Here is a 26311-nt window from a genome sequence, read left to right as displayed (position 1 = left end):
GCGACGCGACGAAATCGCGGTGTGAGCCACGCCTGCCACGAGCTTGACACTGACCTGACACTGACATGCATCTCGCTCGTACTGGCAAATTAGTGCGAGCGAGATTTATAGAAAGTAAGCTACGCAGACGTTAGCGAATATGTCAGTGTCAAACTCATGGTAGCCGTGCTTGTCAAGAACATATAATTTCTGGATGGTAGTGCTATTTGGTATGCGATGGATTTTGTAAAGTTTTGTGCTTAGCTGTTGACTAGATTGTACAGTGATATGGTTTATAGATACTGTCAGACTGTTTTTCGCGTTTTGAACACATATTAGCTAGCCATACACGCACGGATTTGCCCGTCGGATCTGCCTGAAAGATGTGTCTGGCGGACACATCCGTCAATGTGTGGCGAGAAATAGACACAGATTTGTCCGCCGGATTCCCGTCCGCTGCCCATCTGTGTCTATTTCTCGGTAAATAAAGACCAGGTAGCAATAGTTATTTGTGCAACAAGAGAGGAAAGTTGATTTTTCTTGCGAGTGTTTATTTTGAGTCCCGAGAAAGCGAAAGATTCTAAGGTAGAATCTTGAGCGTAGCGAGGGACTCAAAAACACGAGATGTAAAATAACTTTGCTCTCGTGTTGCACACATAATTTTTCACCTCAGTAGTGAGAACATATTAAAGGTTAAAATGTATTTCGAATTACACAGAATAAACAGAAAAAAAAGTATTATAATATGTACGATACGATACGATAAGATACGAGACGAGACCGGACCGGACCGGACCGGACCGTACCGGACCGTACCGTACCGTACCATAAAAAAAATGTAATAAAAGTATGAAGTTCATGGCCTTCACTAAATTAAAAAGCTACATTGTTTCACTCCCTGGAGTGAGGAAAGTCGCACTTTTCTCACTCCAGGGAGTGACGAAAGTAGGCTTGTTCGAGCTGCTGAGGTGAAAAATAAATTCACGAAAGACCCGATTGTAAATATGATTTAATATGTGTATACATTTTGCTTGGATAAATAAAATAAAATTACCCATCGATTATATTGGCTAAAAAACTTATTCTAAACGTGGCTCCCTTTTTTTCTTTAAAAGCAAATTCGCAAAACTTGTAATTTTTACAAAAAAAAACTACATCGTCAGCATTTTCCTGTCATCCATTAAGAAGATTGATAACCCTTTCACACTACACGCAACTTATATCGGAAATTCAGAATTTCTATCTCCTAAAAATATAAAACATATCAACAAAGTGCGAAATATATATCCTTTTTGAGTATACTCATGGGCAAAATTTGAGGAACGCAAATAAAAGGGTTTAAGGGTTTTTGACGACCGGTCTGGCCTAGTGGGTAGTGACCCTGCCTGTGATGCCGACGGTCCTGGGTTCGAATCCCGGTAAGGGCATTTATTTGTGTGACGAGCACAGATATTTGTTCCCGAGTCATGGGCGTTTTCTATGTATTTAAGTATTTATATATTATATATATCGTTGTCTAAGTACCCATAACACACGCCTCCTTGGGCTTACCGTGGGACTTAGTCAATCTGTGTAAGAATGTCCTATAATATTTATTTATTTATTATTTATTAATTACTGGATACAGGACCTAAAGTAATTTCAAGATTTGTAATTAAACCATTTTTTTGCGTTCCTCTAAATTTCTTCATGAGTGTATTTATTTTGTTCTGTGACATTGTTTATTTGACTATGAAAAGTTAGTTTCCGTGAAACATTAAATTCATGCTATTCTGCGTGCGCATGATGGACGGAGTTATCCACCATTATTAAATACCCATCACTTTTTAACACTGCAGGATTGAAAGAGACGGACACTTTCATTATCACACTGTTACGTTGATAAATGCGACCATCATATCCTTACTTTGCTGGAAATTTTAATTTAATGAGAGACGGGGAAGTTACTTGATGTCAAAGGAAGTTTTAGTTATAAATATGCCTAGAGGAAAATATATAAATTATACATTAATGGCATCTTAATTAGAATTTTTGCAATATGAAAACGGGTCAATTTGCATTAGAGGAGAACCGTTTTCATTGTATTTATTCATTAGTATTGAAGTGTTTAAGTGGCTCACAAAAAGGAGAGATCAAAACGTGGGCCTTTTCCTGGTTACCGATTCTGCTTTTAATTTTCATATCGCCCTTTAAGATTTAATGCCATTTTTTTGTTTATGTACGAAAGCTTATATGCACTACTGAATATTTATTTATAAGCAATTAGCCTCATGCATGAAGTTTATATTTGAACGAAATATGTTTTATTCGGATGTTTGTTACCGTTATATCATGTTACAAATGCATTTCCGTTTTTAAATTACCATTAAATTACTTAAAATTATAAATAAAAAGTACAAAAATTTGCCCGCGAAAAGCTAGTGAGCGAAACGCTCGAAACGCCACGTGACGTCACGCGTTCGACAGATTAGTGTCATTAGTAGCAAACGTCAGTTGGGCCGCCCAACGTGTGACGTCATCACGCTCTGTCGAATTCGCGCCAAAAATTATGAGCGTTTCAACCGCTCAAACATTTTCAACATTTTAAATATTTTTTAATCAAATAATGTTAAGGTTTACAAAAGTATTTTTATCATTTCCGGTGTTCCGACGATATAAATTATGAATTCAAAAATAAAAATAAATTCATGCATGGAGCTAATTATTAGGTACCTAATGTGTACCGCTTTTCGTTTCTACATTGGTATATCAGAAAGCATATAATATAAATGAACAAAATGTAAGTATAGGTAGGTACAAACAAACTAATTAAAAATTAAGGAATTTATTGAGGAATTTATTTACCCAGCTGTCAATTAGCTACTTATGTAACCTTTGCCTACTCAAACGTAAAAGAAATTTTTCTTTTTACAATTACCTATAGCCACCTACCTACCTACTACCTATGACTATGTTTATAGTCAAAATTGAAACAAAACGGTACTACCGGAGATACTGAGTTAGGTTAGGTTAGCAATTCAATTCAATAATAAAACTTTACATTTTAGGTACATAACATAATGCTTAATGCTAAACTGAGTGTATACATAATGAGTACATAATGTATTTGTAAAAAAAAAATTTCCTTTTTTTTTTTAATTACAAAAAGGCAAGCACTTGACCGCAATCTCACCTGATGGTAAGTGCCGATGCAGTCTAGGATGGATCATGCTTACCTAAAAGATGTCTATTCACTCTTGATTTAAAAAGATCCAAGTTATAGTGGACTGGGAATATATTTGCAGGAAGTGAATTCCACTCCTTAGCCGTTCGCATGATAATGCTGGATGCATAGCGCTTAGTACTAATCAGTGGCAGAGTAACGACGTAAGGGTGAAACGCAAGTCCGCGTCTAGTCCCACGGTGACAGAATGGAGATGGGGGGATTAAATTATGTAATCCCATCGCACACTCCCCGAAATGTATCCTGTAGTAAAATGAAAATGATAGAATCTAAACATTAATTTAGCGTTGTAGCGAGAAACCTAGTCAACTTATTCTATAACCTTAAATAGGTACATCTGACCGAAGTCGATTGTGCTAAAATTGCTCGATAAAAACAACGGGCGTTTTCTAAAATGAAGTTTCTCCAAAAAATAACCAGATAAAAAACGATTCGCCGCCTTTCTAAAGGCTGTTCTAAATATTATAAAATTTTAGTGTATCAATAGTATATACTGGCGGACCGCATTAATTCTCAGAAGAAAATAAACTATATATTTTGATATTGTTCCAGATCTACGCCGATGGCGAGGAAGGTCCCGTGTCCAAAGACTCAGCCATGGGCAAGCTGAAAGATGTCACCGTGCTTGAAGATGATACTGATGACATGGACGATGATGATGATTACGACGACGAGGAGAGCGGCTACTGGTACGAGGACTACGACAGGAGGCCTAAGGTATGTTATCAATCTGCTGAACGTAGGCCTTTCACATCGATCGCAACTACATTCGTAGAGAGGGAATAGTACATTTCGATGCTAGTGCGGAAAGCATGCCATCACCCCACGAGTACCGAGATCTTGTCATGAGCCGTAGGTGAGTGGCAAGACTCGGGACGAGTGAAGAATGACATTTCCGCACGTGTATCGAACGACGTTTTTTAATACAGTTGCGAAAAAATAAGAAAAGCAACAAGTAAGCAATGGAATTCGAAACTTTTATATTATTAATTCTGTGACATCATTGACATTGACATTATGAAGAGGTGACATACTTTCCGCACTAGCATCGAAATGTACTGTTCGAAAAATTATCGCTTATGCCCGGCGCAAGACAGCGGTAGTTCCCCTAAGGCATTAGCGTTTTAGCGATAATCCTTCGGTCCTTCCTAGATGAGATGGGACACTTAAGCTCGTTGAAAGCCCTATACTTAGTCAATTTCACCTAGTGAATTTCACGTAGTGAATTACGAAGAATTAGAAGAAAATAATTATTGCTGCAGAACTTATTATGAATACACATTATACATACTCGTAGTTATGTTTAGAATTTTTTAAGAATACGATATACGAATACGAATAACATTCGCAACCAAATGCAGCATGCGAGCAGATTTTCTTCAATGTTCCCCATATCATTATTACTTATTTACTCTCACGTGTATGTTTACCTTGTGCTTTCGACATACGAGGTTGATAACATTACTAACTTACGCAAGGGAACGTACATGTGTTTCTTTACTTTTAACATACGAGGATGAGTCCACAACACCTCTTTTTAGGCCTCGTTTTGATAAAATACTTGAATTTGTAGTTAATTTTCATAACTATTTTATTGTCATTTTTCACTAAGGCGTGTCGGAAAACTAGTTTTGACTAGTGAGTTTTCACTGCGGCGATACGGAAAAGTAGTTTCAACTGGAATAAATGCGTTTTCACTAAAACGGATTTGTACAATAACACATTTAGGCTAGGTACCGACGTTGAAATGAAAAACTGTCTGGTCTGTAACATTTTAAAATCCTTTATTACAGAATGGCCACACAAACATGGTGCACCTGAAACAGGAAGAATTGCTGGGGTCAGTCGTCACGCAGGGGCAAAAGCGGCCTTCCGACCATCCGTCCAACATTCACCAGATTCACCGAATGCTGAATGGACTTGACTCACAAGTCACAGGTAATAATATTATGTCAGCATGATCAATGGGGTGTATAAATTTACCATACCTATTTGTTTTGCGAGTTCCGGTATCGAGTATAGTATAGGTATTTCGCCACAGTTGCACATGCCATCTTCTCGGATGGAAGGGCGGTTTCAGACTAGCGTATTTTTTTGCGCTTATATACGGTCGTTTCGGCGTTACGAGCTTACACGCTTTCGTCATTGTCGCTTGTTGATAAGGTTGATTTCTAATTGAAGCTATATGAAAATAGCGCCTGTCAGTAGACAAGCGACAATTGATTGATTGATTGAAAATGGCACATTTGGTCTTTACGAACTTATACGCCCCAGGTAGCAAAGTGACGTCAGTGACGTCATAGTGACGTAATTATGGCATCATTATGACGTCGCCGACGTCATAATGACGTATAAATGCTGTTAGGGGCGCGTACGCGTACGCTCGTAAAACTAAAAACCGCTAGTGTGTAATCGCCCTAACTGACATGTTCTGCGAAATTAATTGTTGCCTACCCACATCATCCATACCATAACTAAGTACCATATCAGACAGACTTTCGCTATTGTGTGACGAAGGAATTTCTCATAAGTTGTGACTGGTGAGGGCAGACTAATTCACTACCTACAATAATATATTATTATTATGTATTTTCAACAAGTAAATAACTTGAAAGACCTTTTAAGAGACACCTACGTGATCCCCGTACTCATATGTCCGCCCACCCATGCTTAAGGGCATAACAAATTGTGCCATTTTCAACTAAAAGGTACCACATTGTCGCTTGTCAATAAGGTTGATTTCAAATTGAAGCTATTTGGAAATAGCGCCTTATTGACAACCGACAATATTGATTGAAAATGGCACAATTAAAGATGTACACTATGAAACCCGACCACGCATGATGTGTGATTTTAAATGAATATACATTTTTAAGCAGCACTTTTCCCTTTAATAATTTGTGGTTATCAAACTACATAATAAAATTAGAAACATAATATAAAGTTAGGTTGTCTGTGACTTTGAGCGTTATATATTCCACTGTACCTATATTTTTTTGTCAACGGTCTTCTGACAGTCTACTAAATTTTCCAGTTAAAAATATTCCATTATTTTTAATTATATTAACCAAATTATACCTTATTACATTCTCTTTTCACAATACTTAACATTTTCTCTGATTGTGTTCAGATTGAGATAGTTCTAAGTCAACTTTGGTGAATTTGACTTATTGACAAAAAAAAATGCCTCCGATATAAAAACAACTTTCGGTGGTTGGAGTAGAAAGTTTTCCTGACTACCTCAAGTAGAAAAGAGTTGCAAAAAGTATGTTTTTGGTAAGATGACATTCTAATGAGCATAAAACACCTTATGAAAATATAAATACAATTGTGGCATTGTAGTACGAAGCGAGTGAAAATTATCGAAAAACGCTGGACAAAAAATTCAAGGTATGATGGAATATATTTGGCGAAAACTCACAGAAGCCCATACCTCGTAATATGATTGTATTTTTATTATAAATTACAATATGAGTTTCAAACTGAGTGTATTAAGAGAATCAAAAAAATTGTGTACTTATTTGACATTAGTTATGAATCATAACTTATGATTGTTTATTGTTTGATAGTAATTATTTCTATTTAGGTAAATATCTGTCATTTCAGATATTATTTCGAAAAATTCACTTTTGCTTTTTGTTGGATGTTTGGCTAATTACATACCTTAATAAGATCCTAACCAAAACTATTAAAGATGTTTTTTTTTTATGCAAAAATATTTATATTTGGACAGGGGCGCCGAAGGACGAAGAGGAGGCCGCGATGCGTGACAAGCGAAGCGTGTTCCCTGACTCCAACGCCAACGACGCCGTTATCACCAAGCCTGAAGACAGGTAACGTCACACGTCTCAATGCATGTGTGCTGACATGACATGACTAACGACCGCCGAAAGAGAGAGAAGAGGCAGCGGTGCGTGACAAGGGAAGCGTGTTCCCTGACTCCAACGCCAACGACGCCGTCATTACAGGTAGGTAATTAGTATTTATAATTAGGCAACTTAGGACCCATTAACACATACCTCTAAACTGGCATACTAACTTCAAAAACATTATCAAGAACTAGAAAAAATTTAGAGAATGGATGATCGAAGTGTGATAAGAATGTACCTGGGCCGCTTTCACGTTTCACCATATGCCTAGGAATTACATGATCTGTCTGATTTTACGATCGGCCGCCGACATATGTACGTACATAAATACAATCATTACCTATACACGATGCCTAAAAATAAGTGCATTCCCGTTGCCAGGGAGGTTTTGGGATTATACTGAGCAACATTTACTATGGGACCAGCCCCGAAATCGCGAAAAATTTTTTGGCTGTTTCATACATTTTGGCTGGTTCATTTTCTATGGGAGGGTATTCTTTTTTTTTGCGATTTCGTGGTTGCTCCCGTAGTAAAAGTTACTCAGTATAATCCCAAAAACCTCCGAAGACCAGAGGAGAACACGGCCAGGATCGCTTTCACGTGGAAGCCGCACGGAATGGAATTGCCAAGACGAGACAAAGGGCAAAAGGCAGTGCATATCTTTTCTCGGCACGTTTCGTCGTATTTTCGAACCCTCGTAGCTTCGTCTTGGACAATGCTAGAGAGCTGTAATTTTTTGTATACCATGCACTCAGTAGACTTATCAAAAACACCAAGTTTTATAAAGCTACCTATTATACTTAAAATTTTATAGATACCTTAATTTTCACTGTCCGAACCATATGAAAATCGTGCCATAGAAAATGGGAATTCACAGGCGATGGGACTTTGGAGTCCAAAGTCATTGTAAAACGAATATTGATAAGCAGTAACAAGGCAATTGTGTCAATTATTACGGATGCACGCAAGTCCCGTTGCTGACAGACGCTTTATTGCCAATAAGTGCTGCAATTTGCAGTTGGACAAATTGCTATATTGTCGCCAATATTAGAAGCACGTAACACGCAATGGTAGGTAATCAATGTGTTTTTCAATGTGCCCGTTTTTCTTTCAATTAAAAGTTTGAAACTATAGCGAACATGAGCAATTGTATACAATATAGTATATGTTAATCCCCTGATATTACTGCAATGTTCTGCCGCCAGAGTGCAGCACTATAGCACAGAATAACTAATAGGCACTATCATCACTAGAGTAACTTATAAATACATACTATGCCTTAAACAGTTTTTTGACAAGTTTTCACAGTGACATTGATGCATCAAGGTGTTTTGTTTACAGATAGCTTACCGCGAAACACAAAAGGTTTGTTATCTGCCTCTCTGTCGATCGAATATGCAAGAGTGAGAGAGGCAGATACCGCCTTCCAATTTAAGGCTTCCAAAATATTGTGATGGACGGGTACCTAGGGAACCGTACACTGAGCATGGCCCGACATGATCATGGCTGGTTTTTTACTCTGGCTTCGATGTAGTTTACGGCTAAGTAAGGTTGGGCTAGTCTTTGACAAATATATTTGAAACAGTACTTCACACCGGGTCACCGACTTTTGTTATATAAAGCGCAGGTTCGACCGCATATGGAGTACTGTTCTCATCTCTGGTCTGGCGCTCCACAATACCAGCTCTTTCTCCTTGACTCCATCCAACGGCGGGCAGTTCGTATTGTCGGCGATCTCGAACTCTTAGTCTTCGGAGAGACGTTGGCTCTCATTGCATGTTCTACCGTCTGTATAATGGGGAATGTTCCGAAGAACTTTTTTATCTGGTGCCATCGTCTCGTTTCAAAGCCAAAGGAGCAAAGCTCATCCTCACTTCTTAGATACATGGCACACCAAGAATAAGCGGGCATCTCGCTCGTTTCTTCCCAGAACGTGCAGAATGTGGAATGAGTTGCCTCCTGAGCCTGACCTTTGCACTACGATATGGGATTCTTCAAGAAGCGGGTATTTAGGGTTCTCAAGGGTCGGCAATGCTTAAGTGGCTCCTGTGATGTTGCTTATGTCCATGGGCGACGATGACTGCTTCCCATCAGGCGGCTCGTATGCTCGATTGCTGACTATCACATAAAAATAAAAATAAACTGATGATTGGTAAAAACTACTTACCCTAAAAGTATATCCATATCCATACCAAATTTCAATCCATTCAGCGGTTTAAACGTGAAGAGGTAACGGACAGAGTTACTATCGATTTTAAAGTATTCATCATCATCATCATCATCATATCAGCCTTCTATCGCCCACTGCTGAGCATAGGCCTCTCCTCGAGTACGCCACTTATCCCGGTCCTGAGCCAATCTCATCCAGAAGTGAGCCGCAGTCTTCCGAATGTCGTCCACCCAACGAGCCAACGGACGCCCGGTACTCCTTTCGTCTGAAAGCGGCCACCATTCCGTTAACATTTTGGCCCACCTGCCATCACTCTGTCTGGCAACATGTCCCGCCCAGCTCCAATTAAGTTTGGTAATGACGTATCCGACGTCTTGCACTTTAGTGCGGCGTCGGATCTCGGCATTCCTCACTCGGTCTTGAAGTTTGATGCCGAGCATGGCGCGCTCCATGGCTCTCTGTGCCACTCGGATTTTATGCACAGCCTCCTTAGTGAGCGTCCATGACTCGGCACCGTAGGTCATGGTGGGCAGGACACATTGGTTAAAGAGACGAGTTTTCAGGCATTGTGGAATGTTAACGGGTTTGAGGATGTCCGCTAGTTTATTGAATGCCGCCCAACCCAGCTGGATTCTCCTGGAGATCTCCTTCTTCTGATGTGTTTTGTCAAATGATAGAATATGTCCAAGATACACGTATTGCTCGACCACCTCCAGTCTTTCGTTTCCAACCATAATGGTTGGAATCGATTTACCGGGGATATTCGTCATATCTTTAGTCTTGGACATATTCATCTTAAGACCTATCTTCAAAGAAGCATGGTAAAGGCTTTCAACCATGCCTTGAAGATCTTCCAGGGTCTCGGCAAACAATACAATGTCATCAGCAAATCTCAGGTCCGACAAGAAGACACCATGGATATTGATACCAGTTCTGTCCCATGCAAGCGTTTTTATGACGTCTTCTATTAGTAGGCCTTAATTTTTTTTTGTTTGTAACGCCGACAATGGCAGTAATATTACCAAGGCATGTCACCTTTACTTACGTCCAAAATCCAACAATACACACTTTATTTATTATACATTATTTGCCTATAATACTACATTTTCATCTTCCATCCTCCTGACAAGACATAAATCCAACAATATGCCGATAATTCATCCATTATGCCTTAATGTACAATATTAGTTACATATTATAACGTCGTAACTGCCACGGTGGTACAATGGAGATACGTCGTAGAAATTGGTTCTAGGCCGACACAATAGACAATAGACTGATACATGGTTAGACAACATTAGATGGCCACGATTCTGAAAGAAAAAAGTAAATTCGTATGCAATGAATATCGGGGAGTGCTCCGAGGAATTGTTCGGATTAAGGCGGTTCCCTGAAAAGGCGAAAAATCTCTTTATATGATTATATTTTTCTAAGAGACGTTGATATTCGTAGACGCGGAAAAATTATATATTATCTATAATTTATAAGCTTCTGATACATTATGACACTTCGCTCGGTACAATTAATTCCCAAAGTAACCTCTAACTGGGACTTTCAATCCAACTTTACTCGGTTATTTATTATGTGACACTATAAACAAAAAAAAGACGAAAATACAATCTTAACTTAAAACAGTAATTTTACCGCTTTCGAATTTCGATATTGTAAGGCAACGTTTTTAAAATAAATAAAAATCGACAAAATTCGATCAAAATTGACACTTGGCGCGCATGGTCTTTCCCGTTCTTTCTTGCGAAATGTGACAGAGACTGCGGCAAACCGATGGATGGAAATTACAAATCAGTGTCGTGTTAGTTCATTTAAGTCGCCACTTCTTACGTGGCGCTGTTGTATCGTCATTGTACCGAGGGTTGGGACGGGTGGCGTAAGGAGGGCTCGATTTTAGATTTCATTTGGGTATGGGAACAGCCTTAATCCCTGCCGCTTCTTTCCGCCATCGTTTTACCTCGGCAGTCCTCAACTGTAGGTTTCTCCAGAGACTTCCAGCCTCGCACAGCTAAACTGTGGAATGAGCAGTCGCTTGCGTTATTACCGGACCGGATTGTAGTTACTTATGTTTATAATTATTTATTTTTTGTGACCAAATGCCCTTAATTTCCATTTAACGACAACTATATAGCTTTATTCTTCTTTTACAAAAACACTGGATGTCTGCACTAATAAACCCCCATTCAGAAGATATATGTATATATATTTTTAAATTAAGGTACATAATTGTGTAAAAATATTCTCAGTATAAATACCTATAAGTTAGCTTTTAAGTAACTAACAAATTTGGAACACCGTGTATGAATAATGAATTATTTATTAGATTATTTTAAACCGGGTCACTCACGTATTATACACGCCGCGCCCTCGACCATTGAAGACGTGTCGTGTCTCCGTGAAGACGGTCCTCGTAAATTGGACCGAAACATGTCGAGCTATTCAACTTAATAATACGTGAGTGACCCGGTTTAAAATAATCTAATATGTTTGAGTCTCACGGGAGTTTTATAGTTAAAATGAATTATTTATTTATTATTATTATTTATTCATTATTAATTGTATCGTGTCGATGTGAGAATTGATGCCCTGTCAATGTTATGAAGGCTATGCTCTCCGTTATGACCGCAAGGATCAAGTTACTAGAATATCAAGTATAAAACACTAATAACTAATAGTTTGTAAGTACTAGACATTCAGAAATAAGTAGATAATTCTAAATTCACATTTACATTTCATGGAACGTTTATAACTAAATAATTTCTGCAAAGCATGTACAGTCGCCATCAGATATATCGGAGCGGCCGAGGTGCTCACGAATATCTGAACACGCCTCTATTGTCATGGCGCTACGTGCGTGTTCAGATATTTTTGAGTCCCTCGGCCGCTCCGATATATCTGATGGCGACTGTACCTACTGCACGCGTTGTTGGTCATAGGCGCCTAGCCTTTCAAATATTGCATATAACTCGAGAATTTGGGACTGCCGTAACCGGGAGGTCTAGACCTAGTCAGGGTGCGTAGCTAACCGCCACCGGAGGGCTTGGTCATAGTTATTTAAAAAACCGGCCAAGTGCGAGTCGGTCTCGCGCACCGAGGGTTCCGTACTTTTTAGTATTCGTTGTTATAGCGGCAACAGAAATACATTATCTGTGAAAATTTCAACTGTCTATCACGGTTCGTGAGATACAGCCTGGTGACAGACAGACGGACAGACGGACAGACGGACAGACGGACAGACGGACAGACGGACGGACGGACAGACGGAAAGACGGACAGACGGAGAGACAGACAGACGGACAGACGGACAGACGGCCAGACGGACAGACGGACAGCGGAGTCTTAGTAATAGGGTCCCGTTTTTACCCTTAGGATACGGAACCCTAAAAACCAGTTTTCAATAGTTACGCGTAGTTTTTCTTCGCCTTACCTAACGCCTGGCATTTTCCACCATGTTAGTTAAAGTTATCAAAGGGCCCTAGGAGCAATTAAAACTTCTACACCGTTTAATTAAAAACCTTTCTTATTGCAGTTCTCTGAACTTTTTAAGTGAAAAGTTCATACTTCATAGAAACTAGGTGCTTTTAAGACTAGTGCTCAAGAGCTGTCCCAAAGTTAAGATTAATATCTTACTTTTATGAGTGGTACAACAAACAAACTAAAAAACTTTTATTAAAACACATACCTAAATCACACAAAAATCCCCTCTAAAATAAACTTACGTGACGCGTAAAATCAGTAGTCAGTATGGGGTTCTTCAAAAAAGGAGTGTACAGGTTTTTAAAGGGTCGGCAACGCGCGTGCAATATCTCTGGTGTTGCAGGCGTTCATAGGCTACGGTAACTGCTTACCATCAGGCGGGCCGTATGCTTGATTGCCACCGACGTGGTATAAAAAAAAAAAAAAAAAGTCACTTAAATAATATTAATATCTGTACTTATTAAACTGAAATGAGCCTCCATGCCTCCAAGAGCGTAAATTAATGTGTTTAAACTACACAGTTTAAACACATTAATTTACGCTCTTTTACAATACTTACTAATATAGCCCTCGTTTCATCATTATCACAGGCCTTTGCTTAGCGTCATTGCAGACGATGCATTGCTGTTTAGAAAACGGGTTTGGTGACTGTGGAGCCCTCGTTTAAGGCTTCCTAAATATTGTGATGGACGGGTAACTACGGAACCCTACACTGAGCATAGCCCGACATGCTCATGGCTGGTTTTTTTACTCTGGCATTCTGGGCACAAAAAAATGTACATAAACTTACATTTTTCGTTCACACGAAACAAATGAAAAACCGGCCAAGTGCGAGTCGGGCTCGCGCACGAAAGGTTCCGTACCATTGCGCAAAAAAACGGCAAACAAATCACGTTTGTTGTATGGGAGCCCTACTTAAATAGTTATTTTATTCTGTTTTTAGTATTTGTTGTCATAGCGGCAACAGAAATACATCATCTGTGAAAATTTCAACTGTCTAGCTATCACGGTTCATGAGATACAGTCTGGTGACAGACAGACAGACGGACAGCGGAGTCTTAGTAATAGGGGCCCGTTTTTACCCGTTGGGTACGGAACCCTAAAAACGGTGCTTACTGCTTCTACGTGGAATGCATTAATTTACACAAAATTGTGCATTTCCAAAGGTGCCTTTATCTCTTGTCTGTTTACGTTATGGATCCTGACCGAATTTTAAGTCAACTTTTTGCATTTTTTTCGAGACCTATTTTTGTCTGTTCTATACAACACAACCGAGGATCGAAACCACAATATTTGACCACGACACATAAAAAGTTAATGAACAATATTAATTTTGTTTCCAGCCCGCGTCGTAAAATGAAGAAGTACTCAAGCTCTGACTCGCCGAGGAGGTTCAACTTCCAGCACACAGTCTCGAGAACAGTACGGAACAGTGATGACGTGAGTACCCAGTACCATAAGTTTAAATAACACAGGAACAAAGCTAAAACATCAAAAGGCCCAGGGATCAAAAGTTTTTCAAACTCTAACACGTATTTGTAAGTGGGAATGGATTCGATCGGAGCTGTATCATGATGCCTCAATAACGTTAGCTGGAGTTAATGGAGCGGCCATTAGTAGAATGAGGAACAGAAGCACATCAACCAAACACAATAAAATGAAATTGAAAATTTGTGAAATTACAGCTAACCTAAAAAAAGTCAGCGGTCTATAAAATGGCGGACACGTCCGCTAGTGGTGACCAGCTTTTTTGGGGTTTGCGTTTGCGCTTGATGTTCGAATACCAACGGAGCGGAAGCTGACCTTCACATAACTACAATACATCTTTTATAAATCCATCCTAACCACGGGAATTACCGCTTGTGTTACTAGTACAGTTTATAAAAAGGCTTCTCGGCGTTTGTGGCGTTATTCCTCTAAGCTCGGTGTACACATATTACAGCGTTAATGAAGTGTGCCAGCGGCGTAAGCGTGATATTGCTTGGCAAAGATACGTTAGAGTAGGCACTAGCAGACTAATAGTTTTGGTCTGAGCCGTATCATGAAGATTCGTAAACATTAGCTGCTGCTCCGTTAAAGAACAGTAGCCATTAGAAAATGAAATAGGAATAAAATAGTAGGCATATTTTAGGCATTTTATCTCTAAGCCTCCTTGGGCTTACCGTGGGACTTCGTCAATTTGTGTAAGAATGTCCCTGTAATATTTATAATATTTATTTATTTTTATTTATCTCTATTACGATTTTTGAGCCGGAAAAAGTCAGCCAAGTATAAAGAGTGGTTTAAGAGACTATCGCTTGTACATACAATATACAAGGGAAGGGGCTAGTTAAGATGACAATCGTACATCGATGACAGATGCCACAAAAAAGTCACGTGACTATTTCCATACATTATTTAAGTTACAGTTGGCGTTTTCTATCAAGGATTATCAATTTGGCTAGATCCCCTGGGCCGTTATTCCTCCGAACTCGGTGTATATTGCAGCGTTAGATAATGAAGTATGCAGGCGGCGAGAACGTGATATTGCTTGGCAAATATGTTAGAACAGGCAAACTCGCACACTAACTCGCTTCAAATGGTTTTAGTTTCGTCATATACGAACTCAAGTATGAACGCAAACATCAAAGTTAGGTATTGTGATGTCAGTTTTATATCTCTCAATTGCTCTGCCGCACTCGGCTCACCTGTAAATAGGTATATTGCACGAGATTTTATATAACAATCTAATAAGTTTTGTAATGTCCCTTAGCCTTAGTCTTATTAGGGTTGTTAAGCGTGGTTGGGCGACTTACTGAAGCCAAGAAAATGAGAGAAAACTTTGGAGGTCTAATAATAGCCCAGTCACTCGCAGTGACGTCAGTACTACCTAACCACGGCTCATGGCAGCCTGGGGTCCGCTTGACAACTAATCCTAAGAATTGGAGAAGGCACTAGTTAATCCGACGTGAATTAAATATCGTTATCGTTTGCAGGAGGGCCGACGGCCGTTCGTAGCGGCACACTTCCACGGCAACACCAGCCATCTCAACCCGGAAGTACACGAGCATTACAAAGGTACAGTGTGAACTGCATAAGACAAAGAACCCACGTAGCGGTGTGGCACCGCCTAGACCGTGATACAAAATTTCATAGCCGATTTATATTCGCGTGCGAGACACGAGCCGAGCTGCAAGCCGAGCCACGAGACACGAGTGTAAGCGGTGGGATGGGCTGGTGGCTCGTTTCGCGGCTCGGCTCGCGTGAAGGAGCGGTTTTTTGGGCACGAGTCAGGGGCTCGCACGGGACGCGCGCTTGCTGTTTAAGGCCGTAACACACCATCGCACCGCACCAAGGTCATTGTGCGATGCACCCATAGGGTAGAGCGAAAAAGAGGTATCGCTTCTTCTATTGCTGTTCTTATTTACGGCCTCAACATTCGCGTTCGGCTACAAGCCTTATACCGTGCCGTGTTTAATATCGATTAGCTCGACGAGCTTACGAGCTTCGGCCGAGACACAAGACGAGCCACGAGGCGAGAGTGTAATCATTTGCTCGACGAGCTTACGAGCTCGAGGCGAGACACGAGACGAGACGAGCCGCTCCACGAGCCGCGAATGTAAATATAGTATCACGCCGCGCCTCCGCCGTATCTCGCAGTGCCACAACGCTACGAGGGTTCTTCGCCTAAAGGCTCCGATAAACATGGACTGTAACAAGAAACTGAGAAAATTTGTTTTGAAGTTAAACATTTCAATTGGCTGTATTAATATTTTATTATTAATATTGTCTTCGGCTATAAGCGAGACATAGACTGTGAGACCTTAGTGTTGGATGATGTTGGACATTCTGAGTATAATATGTTTTGAAAAGATGTGTCCCGCCGAGTTTGTTGCCGGTACCATATTGGGATACCCTCCTACAATTTAGGAGGGAATTAAATCTTCTCGGGTCCGTGGTGTAGGGTTGGAGCCGGCGTAGTTTTTATCGCGTATATATATATATATCTTTACTTGAAAATAATTGTAGTGTATAACTAGCCTTATGAACCGATTTTGCATGTACAACCAGCCTTAAAGTTTATAGTCTATGATTGTTCATTATTTTAGGATGTGGGTATTTTTGCACTTTGTAATTTTTCCTCAGTCACCCGTTGACCACGAACGCTGTAAAGGGTTCGAAACGTCGGGATGTGTTATAAATTCAATATACGCGATATAATCCGTTTTCATAGTTTTATTTCATTTTATTATTAAGTTTATTTTTATATTAAGAGTAAAATTTTTACTCTAAAGCTTTACAGAAATTGAAATTATTTATTTCAAGCAACTTCTATGAAATTACGACGTATAAAATAACACTTGCACTGCTTGTGCTATCAAAATCGTTGCAGACTTATCTTGGTCTAACTCTAGATATTAGTAAGTTTCAGCATAAACCTGCTTTCGAAGTACCTTACCTTACCTTACACCTAAGGTAAATTGGTATACACGTAAAGATACACAAAATAAAAATAAATTTAATTGAGACAAGACAATATAAACACATCAAATCAAGCGCGACTTATACTAGTTTTGTCATATTTGTCTGCTTGTGAATTGAAATAGATTATATAGGTCTTATCTCAATCAGAGTAATACTTTTTGTATGTTCAGAAAGTTTGCAAAAATTTAAATAGACTGACCACGCTAACTTTGCACAAACTTGGCAGTAAGAATGCATACATATCCATCCCTATGAGCTCCATATTTGACGTAGCACTTGGCATATAAACTGTGTGGTCCGACTCTAAGAATAATCATCATCATCAACATATCAGCCTTCTATCGCCCACTGCTGAGCATAGGCCTCTCCTCGCGTACGCCACTTATCCCGGTCCTGAGCCAATCTCAGAATCAGAATAATAGACATACTTAAATAAGTTTTATCAATTTTTTATTCCAGGCAATGGCCTAATCCGCGTGGCCCACGACGACCCTCACAACGTGTGGTACCCCGCCCCCTGGACCATGGCGTCCCCGCACCCGCGCCCCACACTAACCAACAAGGGACACGTGCACGTGAGAGACACGGGCGTGTACCTGGTCTATGTTCAGGTGAGTGTCCTTGTGTCCACAACGTGTGGTACCCCGCCCCCTGGACCATGTCGTCCCCGCACCCGCGCCATACACTAACCAACAAGGGACACGTGCCCGTGAGAGACACGGGCGTGTACCTGGTCTATGTTCAGGTGAGTGTCCTTGTGTCCACAACGTGTGGTACCCCGCCCCTGGACCGTGTCGTCCCCGCACCCGCGCCATACACTAACCAACAAGGGACACGTGCACGTGAGAGACACGGGCGTGTACCTGGTCTATGTTCAGGTGAGTGTCCTTGTGTCCACAACGTGTGGTACCCCGCCCCCTGGACCATGTCGTCCCCGCACCCGCGCCATACACTAACCAACAAGGGACACGTGCACGTGAGAGACACGGGCGTGTACCTGGTCTATGTTCAGGTGAGTGTCCTCGTGTCCACAACGTGTGGTACCCCGCCCCCTGGACCATGTCGTCCCCGCACCCGCGCCATACACTAACCAACAAGGGACACGTGCCCGTGAGAGACACGGGCGTGTACCTGGTCTATGTTCAGGTGAGTGTCCTTGTGTCCACAACGTGTGGTACCCCGCCCCTGGACCGTGTCGTCCCCGCACCCGCGCCATACACTAACCAACAAGGGACACGTGCACGTGAGAGACACGGGCGTGTACCTGGTCTATGTTCAGGTGAGTGTCCTTGTGTCCACAACGTGTGGTACCCCACCACCTGGACCATGTCGTCCCCGCACCCGCGCCATACACTAACCAACAAGGGACACGTGCACATGAGAGACACGGGCGTGTACCTTGTCTATGTTCAGGTGAGTGTCCTCGTGTCCACAACGTGTGGTACCCCACCGCCTGGACCACGTCCCCCCGCGCCCCACTCGCCCCACTCGCACGTCAGGACACGATGTACCACTACTATGTGAAGGTGATCATCCCCATAATATTCCAAAAAAAAGATAATTGGATAGGTGGTAGACTATTATATAGAATGAACTCCCATGTCATGTATTTTTTTGTAATTTTGGAGGCATTTCCCATTTTATTCGGGACTTTCAGCGTTAATGCTCGTTTTACGAATACAAAATTATGTTTTAGTGCTTTTTTACATGAAAGGGGACCACTGATCATCAGTCCGCCAGACGATATCAGCCTGTCAGTTAGTGCAAAAATTTGACAGTTCCGAACAACTGACAGGCCTATGGACTAGTAATCAGTGGGCCCCTTGAATCCTTATGAACTACAAAAGTTATGTATATCTTTCCGTATTATATTTTAATTCCTAAGTGTTATAGTTTCAATTATGTGTTTTTATTAATATAAAATAGAAAATTAGATATAGCGTCGTTTAAAAAAAACATCCAATAAATCTGGCACGTGGCATATAGCTTATTTTCCACAAAACAATCCATTTGGATCCCTAAAAGTACTAACTTTAGCCATCAAGGAAAATAATATAAACAAACTTCACGGAGCCTATAACAAAACTAATTTATAATAGTTTCAACTTCTGTCCCCCGAGGTATCTATATCGGATTACAAAACTATACTTCATTCCAGATAATATTAGACTACAAAATGATAGAATCAGGGATTATAATTTTCTATGAAGTTGTACCATATATATAGCAAACAAGTTCGATTTCTATACAATGTGAACCTTAGAATAGTTATTCTGAGATGTGAACGAATACAAAAGCAAATTGTAGACAGCACTGTTTGGCTCTTTACGAGTACATAGGTGTTTTATACGGAAACATTTTTACTTTAACTGTCAAAAAAATAAAAATAAAAATAAAAAGGGCTACCGCGTTTAATTTCGCTGCCAAGGTCTGTTTTTTTATTCCGTAGACTAAAATGACGTTTCATGTGTAAGACATGACATTTCTTAGTACCACATGAAATGTCATTTTAGTCTACGGAATAAAAAAACAGAATATGGGGGCGCTAGTGCAGATGGAGGTCTTTCAAAATGTCAAATGCATAATTGTGGTAAATCTTTGTCCATCTTTGATTCATCATGGTAAACAATAGATATAGCTCAATACTTGTTAGTGGTTTAAAAAAAGTGCCAACTAAAGTATATGCAAAATTAGACAGGTTGAAAAAAATGGCACATTTAGACGTTAATATACCTTTGTGTATATTAGAACGTATTGATTTTATAAAAATAAGCATAGAAGAATTTTGAGATCTGTTTTTCTGGACCTACATCTAGTGGCGTCAACTGGTGAGCACAAAAACGGTAACCCTCATTGAAATTGAAATAGTTTAAACTTTCACGACTTCTACTCATTATTATTCACAACGACGGGACTTAATCGCGTAAAATAGTTTTAAATTTACCTCCGACGTTTCGAGGACGGCGTTGTCCCCGTGGTCTCGGAGAAGACTGGCTAAAGTTGACATCAACATCTTCTAGGCGCGCGAGTTTTTCGAACTACCCGCACTTGGTCCTTGTTTATTAGCTTGTCGGAGGTAAATTTAAAACTATTTTACGCGATTAAGTCCCGTCGTTGTGAATAATAATTGAAATAGTTAATGCAACGCGTGTCTTTTCGTAACATCTGTCATTCTGACACTATTTCTTTTCGTTTGCCGTTTGACGATGTACCATTGTCATTGTGGCTAGGCCCCCTGTAATAATAATTAATAATAATTAAGCCGTTTATTCCAATAGATTACATTATTAACATTCCATGCATCGATATATTTACTACACTAAAAACATAACATAAATGATTATCTATATTTAGTTAACAAGTTGGCATCAATTTTACCATTTGTATGTAGGCCCCCTGTAATGGAGTATAACTGACTGGTATCCACGACATAATACTGGCTCCCTTTTCCACAGATCTACTACCTGGATACCCACGACATTATCTCCTGGGTACTCCACCGCACCAACGCTGAGATAGAAGGGAGAGAGACACTCCTCCAATGCGCGCAGTCGTCTCACTCTAGCGAACCCCTCGAAAAACCGAATTCCTGCTTCTCTGCCGCCGCTTTATTCTTAAAAGCGGGTGACAGACTGGCCGTCCGGAATACCGGAGGGGATAGGCATTCGTTGATGGAACCGGAAAAGAGTTTCATCGGTCTTATTAAACTGGCTGATGCTGAGGATCCGAATGAAGAGTTATAAGTTTTTTAGCTGTGTCTATGTTAGGGCCGTTATTTTTTGGCTGTTCGTGGAAAATATTTGGTTATGTCTAATTATTTCCAGTCGTACGATGTACCTGAAATAGTATCTACACACCGAAGCGTGCAAAAATAATTGAATTAATCTTATTCGTAGAACCATTTCTTAATTTATTTATCTTAAAGTACCTACAAATCAATGTTTTGACAACTATATTCCTCGCCAAACTGCGATGGCAGTTTGTTGGCGAAACTAAGTATTCTACTTGGAACAATTCGCATGCGATTTTAGAAAATTGTCGGCTATGAAGGTTTAACGAATTCAATGAGGGCTAACGCGTATGAATTCGCCGCTAGGGGCGCTAGTGTAGATGGTGGTCTTTTCCATATTTTTAAATGTCAAATGTCACTTGTCACTTCAATGACTGACAGCTGTTCTTTAGTCTTTTGGACCACCACCAACAGAGGCGCCAACTGGTGAGCAAAAAAACGATAGCCCTCATTGATCGATCAAAAGCTAAAATGTTTTAAAACTCGCATGCGGTTTGTTGCAAGTTTAGTAGAGGCATTAATTCTTGTGATATTGTTTGCACGATTTAGTGAACAAGATATGTTTCATATAGAATCACGGTAATTAGACAAAATTAAAATTTTCGGCCAATGGGCTTTTTATGTTTAGTTAGTGTTAACTATATTTTGCATGTTGGCTATGCTAACAACCCGCCGGCCCGGATGTTTTACAATAGTGATAAAGATTTATATATAGTCAAACAAGTGCCATTATTATTTATAGAATGACCGTTTTAAACCGTCACACACGGATTTTGAATCTAGATCTAAATGTTTATGGGCTCTGATTATTGTCTTTGCCATAGATAATAGGTTCTATGGTACTTAAGGTCCTCTTACATATATATATATATATTTGAGAGATAGAGAGGCAGATAAAGAAATTTACATTTTCATATTTCGCGGTAAGGCCTCTTATAATGACCAATGAAATCATTCTGTGACCACTGACCATAGACAGTAATCGCAGATGTAGATATTCAGATTCTGAATTTAAAATCCGTTTGTTCAGTGTTTCGCAAAAGGCACCGGCCTAGGTACAAATTAACTACATATGTTTTTTTTTCCTTTACAGAACAACAATTTACTTACCTAACTGGTATTGTTTTCATCTTAGGAACATAATTGTAGGTTTTTGATACGTACCTATATATTTGTGACGTTTTCAACCAAAAGGTACCACATTGTCGCTTGTCGATAAAGTTCATTTCTAATTGAAGCTATATGGAAATAGCGCCTTACTGACAAGCGACAATAGGTACCCTTTTGGTAGAAAATGGCACATTTATTTCCTATTAAACAAACTTTATGCCTTGCCCTATTTAGTATAAAATTTGTATATCTAATTGTAATTAATCATATGAGTAATCAAAAGATCTGTAATGCCATTGATATTATAAGTAGCTACTAACTTTTAATATACTTATTTGTAATTTATTTTATTATAATACGAACGTAGCTAAGTTTATACCTTTCGGTATATTTAGTTATAAGGTGATAATACTGATAATGTCGTTATTGATGTTTTTAAATGGAAAGAATAAAAAAATACGTACATTAGTATTTTATTTATTTTCATTAGGGGTCATCCATTACTTACATCACACGTTTAGGGGGGAGGGGGTCAAGAAAATATGACATGTTGTGATGAGGGGGAGGGGGGAGTCACAACCATTGTGACGTCACTAAAATTTATTTAAATTATTTTATTCGTTGTACAGATAAATAACAAGTCTTTGGAACGATAATCGTTTTTAATCGTTTTTTTCTTTCCTAATCAGTTTTGGATTATAAAATTACTAATATTTTTTTTGGCAAAAATATTTTGATAAGATATTAATAATACTTAATTCGATTTGTCGATTTCATTGAAAAAATGTGACATCACACCCGGGGGGAGGGGTCAAAAAACCTCAAAATTCGTGTGACGTAATTAATTAACCCTTAGAGAATTACTTATCTGTATTATTAATATAAACAACTTATAAAACAAAGTCCCCGCCGCGTCTCTTTGTGTGTATGTATGTTCGCGATAAACTCAAAAACTATTGAACGGATTATAATGCGATTTTCACCTATCAATAGATATTCTTGCTTGAGGAAGGTTTAGGTGTATAATTTATTAAGGTTTACCTGTGCGAAGCCGGGACGGGTCGCTATTATAAATGCGAAAGTAACTTTGTCTATCTGTCGGTTACTATTACCCCTGAACCGATTTAGATGAAATTTGTTCTGGAGATAGTTTGAGGCCCGGGAAAGGGCATAGGATAGTTTTTATCAATCACCATCAAATTTCACGGAAACAAAGTCGCGGGCTTCAGCTAGTAATTTCATAAAGTGGTGCGCAGACGATAAAGCATGAAGCATGCTTGGCAAGCGGGTCTCTATTGTATCCCATATAGTTTTAAGTCATAATGTATCGTTTGTCCACATTTTCGTTAGTCATAATTTGGTTTTTCTCAGAAACGCATAACTTTTCAGGATTGCCATAAAACAAACCTAACCTAACCTATCTATAGGATAACCTGAGAAAAATCCTGAAAAGTTAACGGTTTCAGAATTATGACTAATGATAATATGACAATCATTATATTATGACTTTCAATAATTATGTCAAACAAAGGGAAGGTACAGTCGGCAACAAAAAGATGTATCCACTTTTTCAGGTAAGTGACGTCATGTGTGGCCAAAGGAAACAAAAGACTACGCGAATGCTATAGCATTCGTGTCCGCGAATGTGTTAAGGTCTGCGCAAACCGGTGGAATGCAGCGCAGCGCAAGAACAAAAGAAACTTTCATTATAGAAATGGAAAATTTCGCTATCCATAACATAATGTACAAGTTTTAATAACAAAACTTCCGTGAGACACAGACATATTAAACATATTAATAACGGGTCACTCGCGTATTTTAACGTTTTTTACGTTTTTTTGTTCTTTTGTCTGCGCCGGTCCGTCACCGTCGACGCAAGCTCCGTCATCTCCTCGGTACGGAGTGAAACATGTCGAGCGTTTTCGACAAAATACGTGAGTGACCCGTTATTAATATGTTTAATGTACAAGTTATCGAAATTTTGCCATGTGGAAATTTTGCAATTTTGGAAACTTTTCCATGGCATCACTAGTCAATCTTAAGTGCTTGTCAAGCACGATTGATCCTTTTAGCAGCCCTTAAAAAAGCTTCAATCATGCGACATTTACAAGCCTAAAAGCCCGTAAAAATACTTAACATAAAATTTTATAAGAAACAAGAAAAGAATACAGAGGGAAAAGAACATTTTAATATCATTGAATAACAATGCCGATTTTTACAAAACCTAAACGAGGAAGAAATGTTTTTGGCAAAAAGTTTAGTAATAAGGTATTTTGCTGCTCAGACACGTCGTATAGCCATGTCTGCCTGCATATTTATGTACAGTCGCCATCAGATATATCGGAGCGGCCAAGGTGCTCACAAATATCTGAACAAGCCTCTATTGTCAAGGCGTTAGAGTGCGCCGTTTTTGTACGCTAGGGCACTCACGACATAGACACGACATGATGGGATGTTTTTTCCTCCTTACATTTGTTAATCACTGGATTCCACGAAACCCCCCGTCCCTCATTTTGTCCCGTTGTGTGTTTAAGTCCCGTGTAAAGGGGCCCACTGATTATCAGTCCGCCGGACGATATCGGCCTGTCAGTTAGAACAAAAATTTGACAGTTCCGAACAACTGAGAGGCCGATATCGTCCGGCGGACTGATAGTCAGTGGGCACCTTTAGTTTCTATTCGCTTATTTCTTTTTGATTCGTTAGGAGTGGCCAATACATAACAGAAGCGGCTATAGAAGTCACCCTATTTTATTACGAACAAGACGCAAGTAATTTTTCACCACACCAGCTGGTAAAGGCTCTCTTGATTGTTCAAAAACTGATAGGAAAGTTACATTTTATTCACATGTGGGGCAAAGTAATCAAATGCAAATTTTGAATTGTTTTCTTATGTTTGCTGGTACAATTGATTTTTGAATGACGATTTTGAATGATACATATTTAATAACATTCGTTTTAAATCGATATTCTTCGATTTTGTTTGATGATTGTGTAATTTTTTGTGTTTCACTCGGTGGCAAAATTTGTTTAACTCTCGTGCCTTAAAACCCTCGCAACGCTCAAGATTCCATTTTTCGAACCACTCGCTACGCTCGTGGTTCAATATTAGCACGAGAGGTTTAACAGCAACTTTGCCCCCTTGTAAAACAAATAACTATACAATCAAATATTTTAAAGTAGAAATGAAAATCCAATGTGAAAAATATTCTATCACTTTGCTACGTCACCTCGCTACGGAACCTCTACGAGGCTACGGCGTAGACCCTCGTAGCAAATGGACCGTTGTAAAAGATAAGGCACTTCACACACGTCACGTCACGTCATATAAGGGTCACGGGTCAATTCGAGTTTTAGTTATGCGATCTGATTCCGATACGATACTGATCTGTCAGTGACAAAAGTGACATTTCGTCAACCAAAAACGTTACCTTTGACACTAGCAGACAGATATTACTGACAGATCAGGACGTATCGGAATCAGATCCTACAACAAAAACTCGAATTGGCCCGGTAGGATGTTGTAAGTGGACATTTATGTTTTTATGGTGCTTTTAGCGCGTTATAACTTTATGTAGGTAGCTACATAAAGTCAATAGGTATATGTAGTAACAATGTTTTTGTTAAGTCTATCTAGAATTTAAAAATTTAAAACCGGCCAAGTGCGAGTCGGACTCGCGCACGAAGGGATCCGTACCATTACGCAAAAAACGGCAAAAAAATCACGTTTGCTGTATGGGAGCCCCACTTAAATATTTATTCTGTTTTTAGTAATATTTGTTGTTATAGCGGCAACAGTAATACATCATCCGTGAAAATTTCAACTGTCTAGCTATCACCGTTCATGAGACACAGCCTGGTGACAGACGGACAGACAGACAGACAGTGGAGTCTTAGTAATAGGGTCCCGTTTTTATATACCCTTTGGGTACGGAACCCTAAAAACGCATAAAACCAACCATTCAACCCAATTTACACAAAATCGCTTAACGAAAGGGCAACCGTTGCAATAAACCGCTTTCCAATAGCCAAAGCGAATGCAAGAGACTTCTTTAAACACACACAAAAATGACACAAGCGCCTTCGAAACCTATAGAACATAACACCTTTTGGTTCTAGGGCGTTTTGGGCTGGTATTCTGTACGAACAGTTTAATTCCAATCTAAGAGCGTTGCATTCCTACACATGCAAGGAACACGCGTTCAGAAGTAACTCACACACAA

General features: G+C 39.6%; 1 protein-coding gene across 1 annotated transcript in view; it reads left to right on the top strand.

The window, feature by feature from the left end:
- Window positions 1-22559, top strand: part of LOC134755659 (protein eiger-like) — a 63565-nt gene extending 41006 nt beyond the window's left edge. The window contains exons 2-8 of the mRNA XM_063692192.1: window positions 3755-3919; window positions 4996-5140; window positions 6936-7035; window positions 14071-14167; window positions 15703-15784; window positions 17651-17802; window positions 20647-22559. Coding sequence (XP_063548262.1) covers window positions 3755-3919; window positions 4996-5140; window positions 6936-7035; window positions 14071-14167; window positions 15703-15784; window positions 17651-17802; window positions 20647-20934 — 1029 coding nt within the window. The 3' untranslated portion in view covers window positions 20935-22559. The remainder of the gene's footprint in view (window positions 1-3754; window positions 3920-4995; window positions 5141-6935; window positions 7036-14070; window positions 14168-15702; window positions 15785-17650; window positions 17803-20646) is intronic.
- The last annotated feature ends 3752 nt before the right edge of the window (window positions 22560-26311 follow it).

This window comes from Cydia strobilella, chromosome 3 (genome assembly GCF_947568885.1).
Source record: "Cydia strobilella chromosome 3, ilCydStro3.1, whole genome shotgun sequence".
Classification (NCBI taxonomy): Eukaryota; Metazoa; Arthropoda; class Insecta; order Lepidoptera; family Tortricidae; genus Cydia; species Cydia strobilella.
The sequence above is the reverse complement of the archived record's forward strand: the minus strand, read 5'-3'. Positions and strand labels throughout refer to the sequence as shown.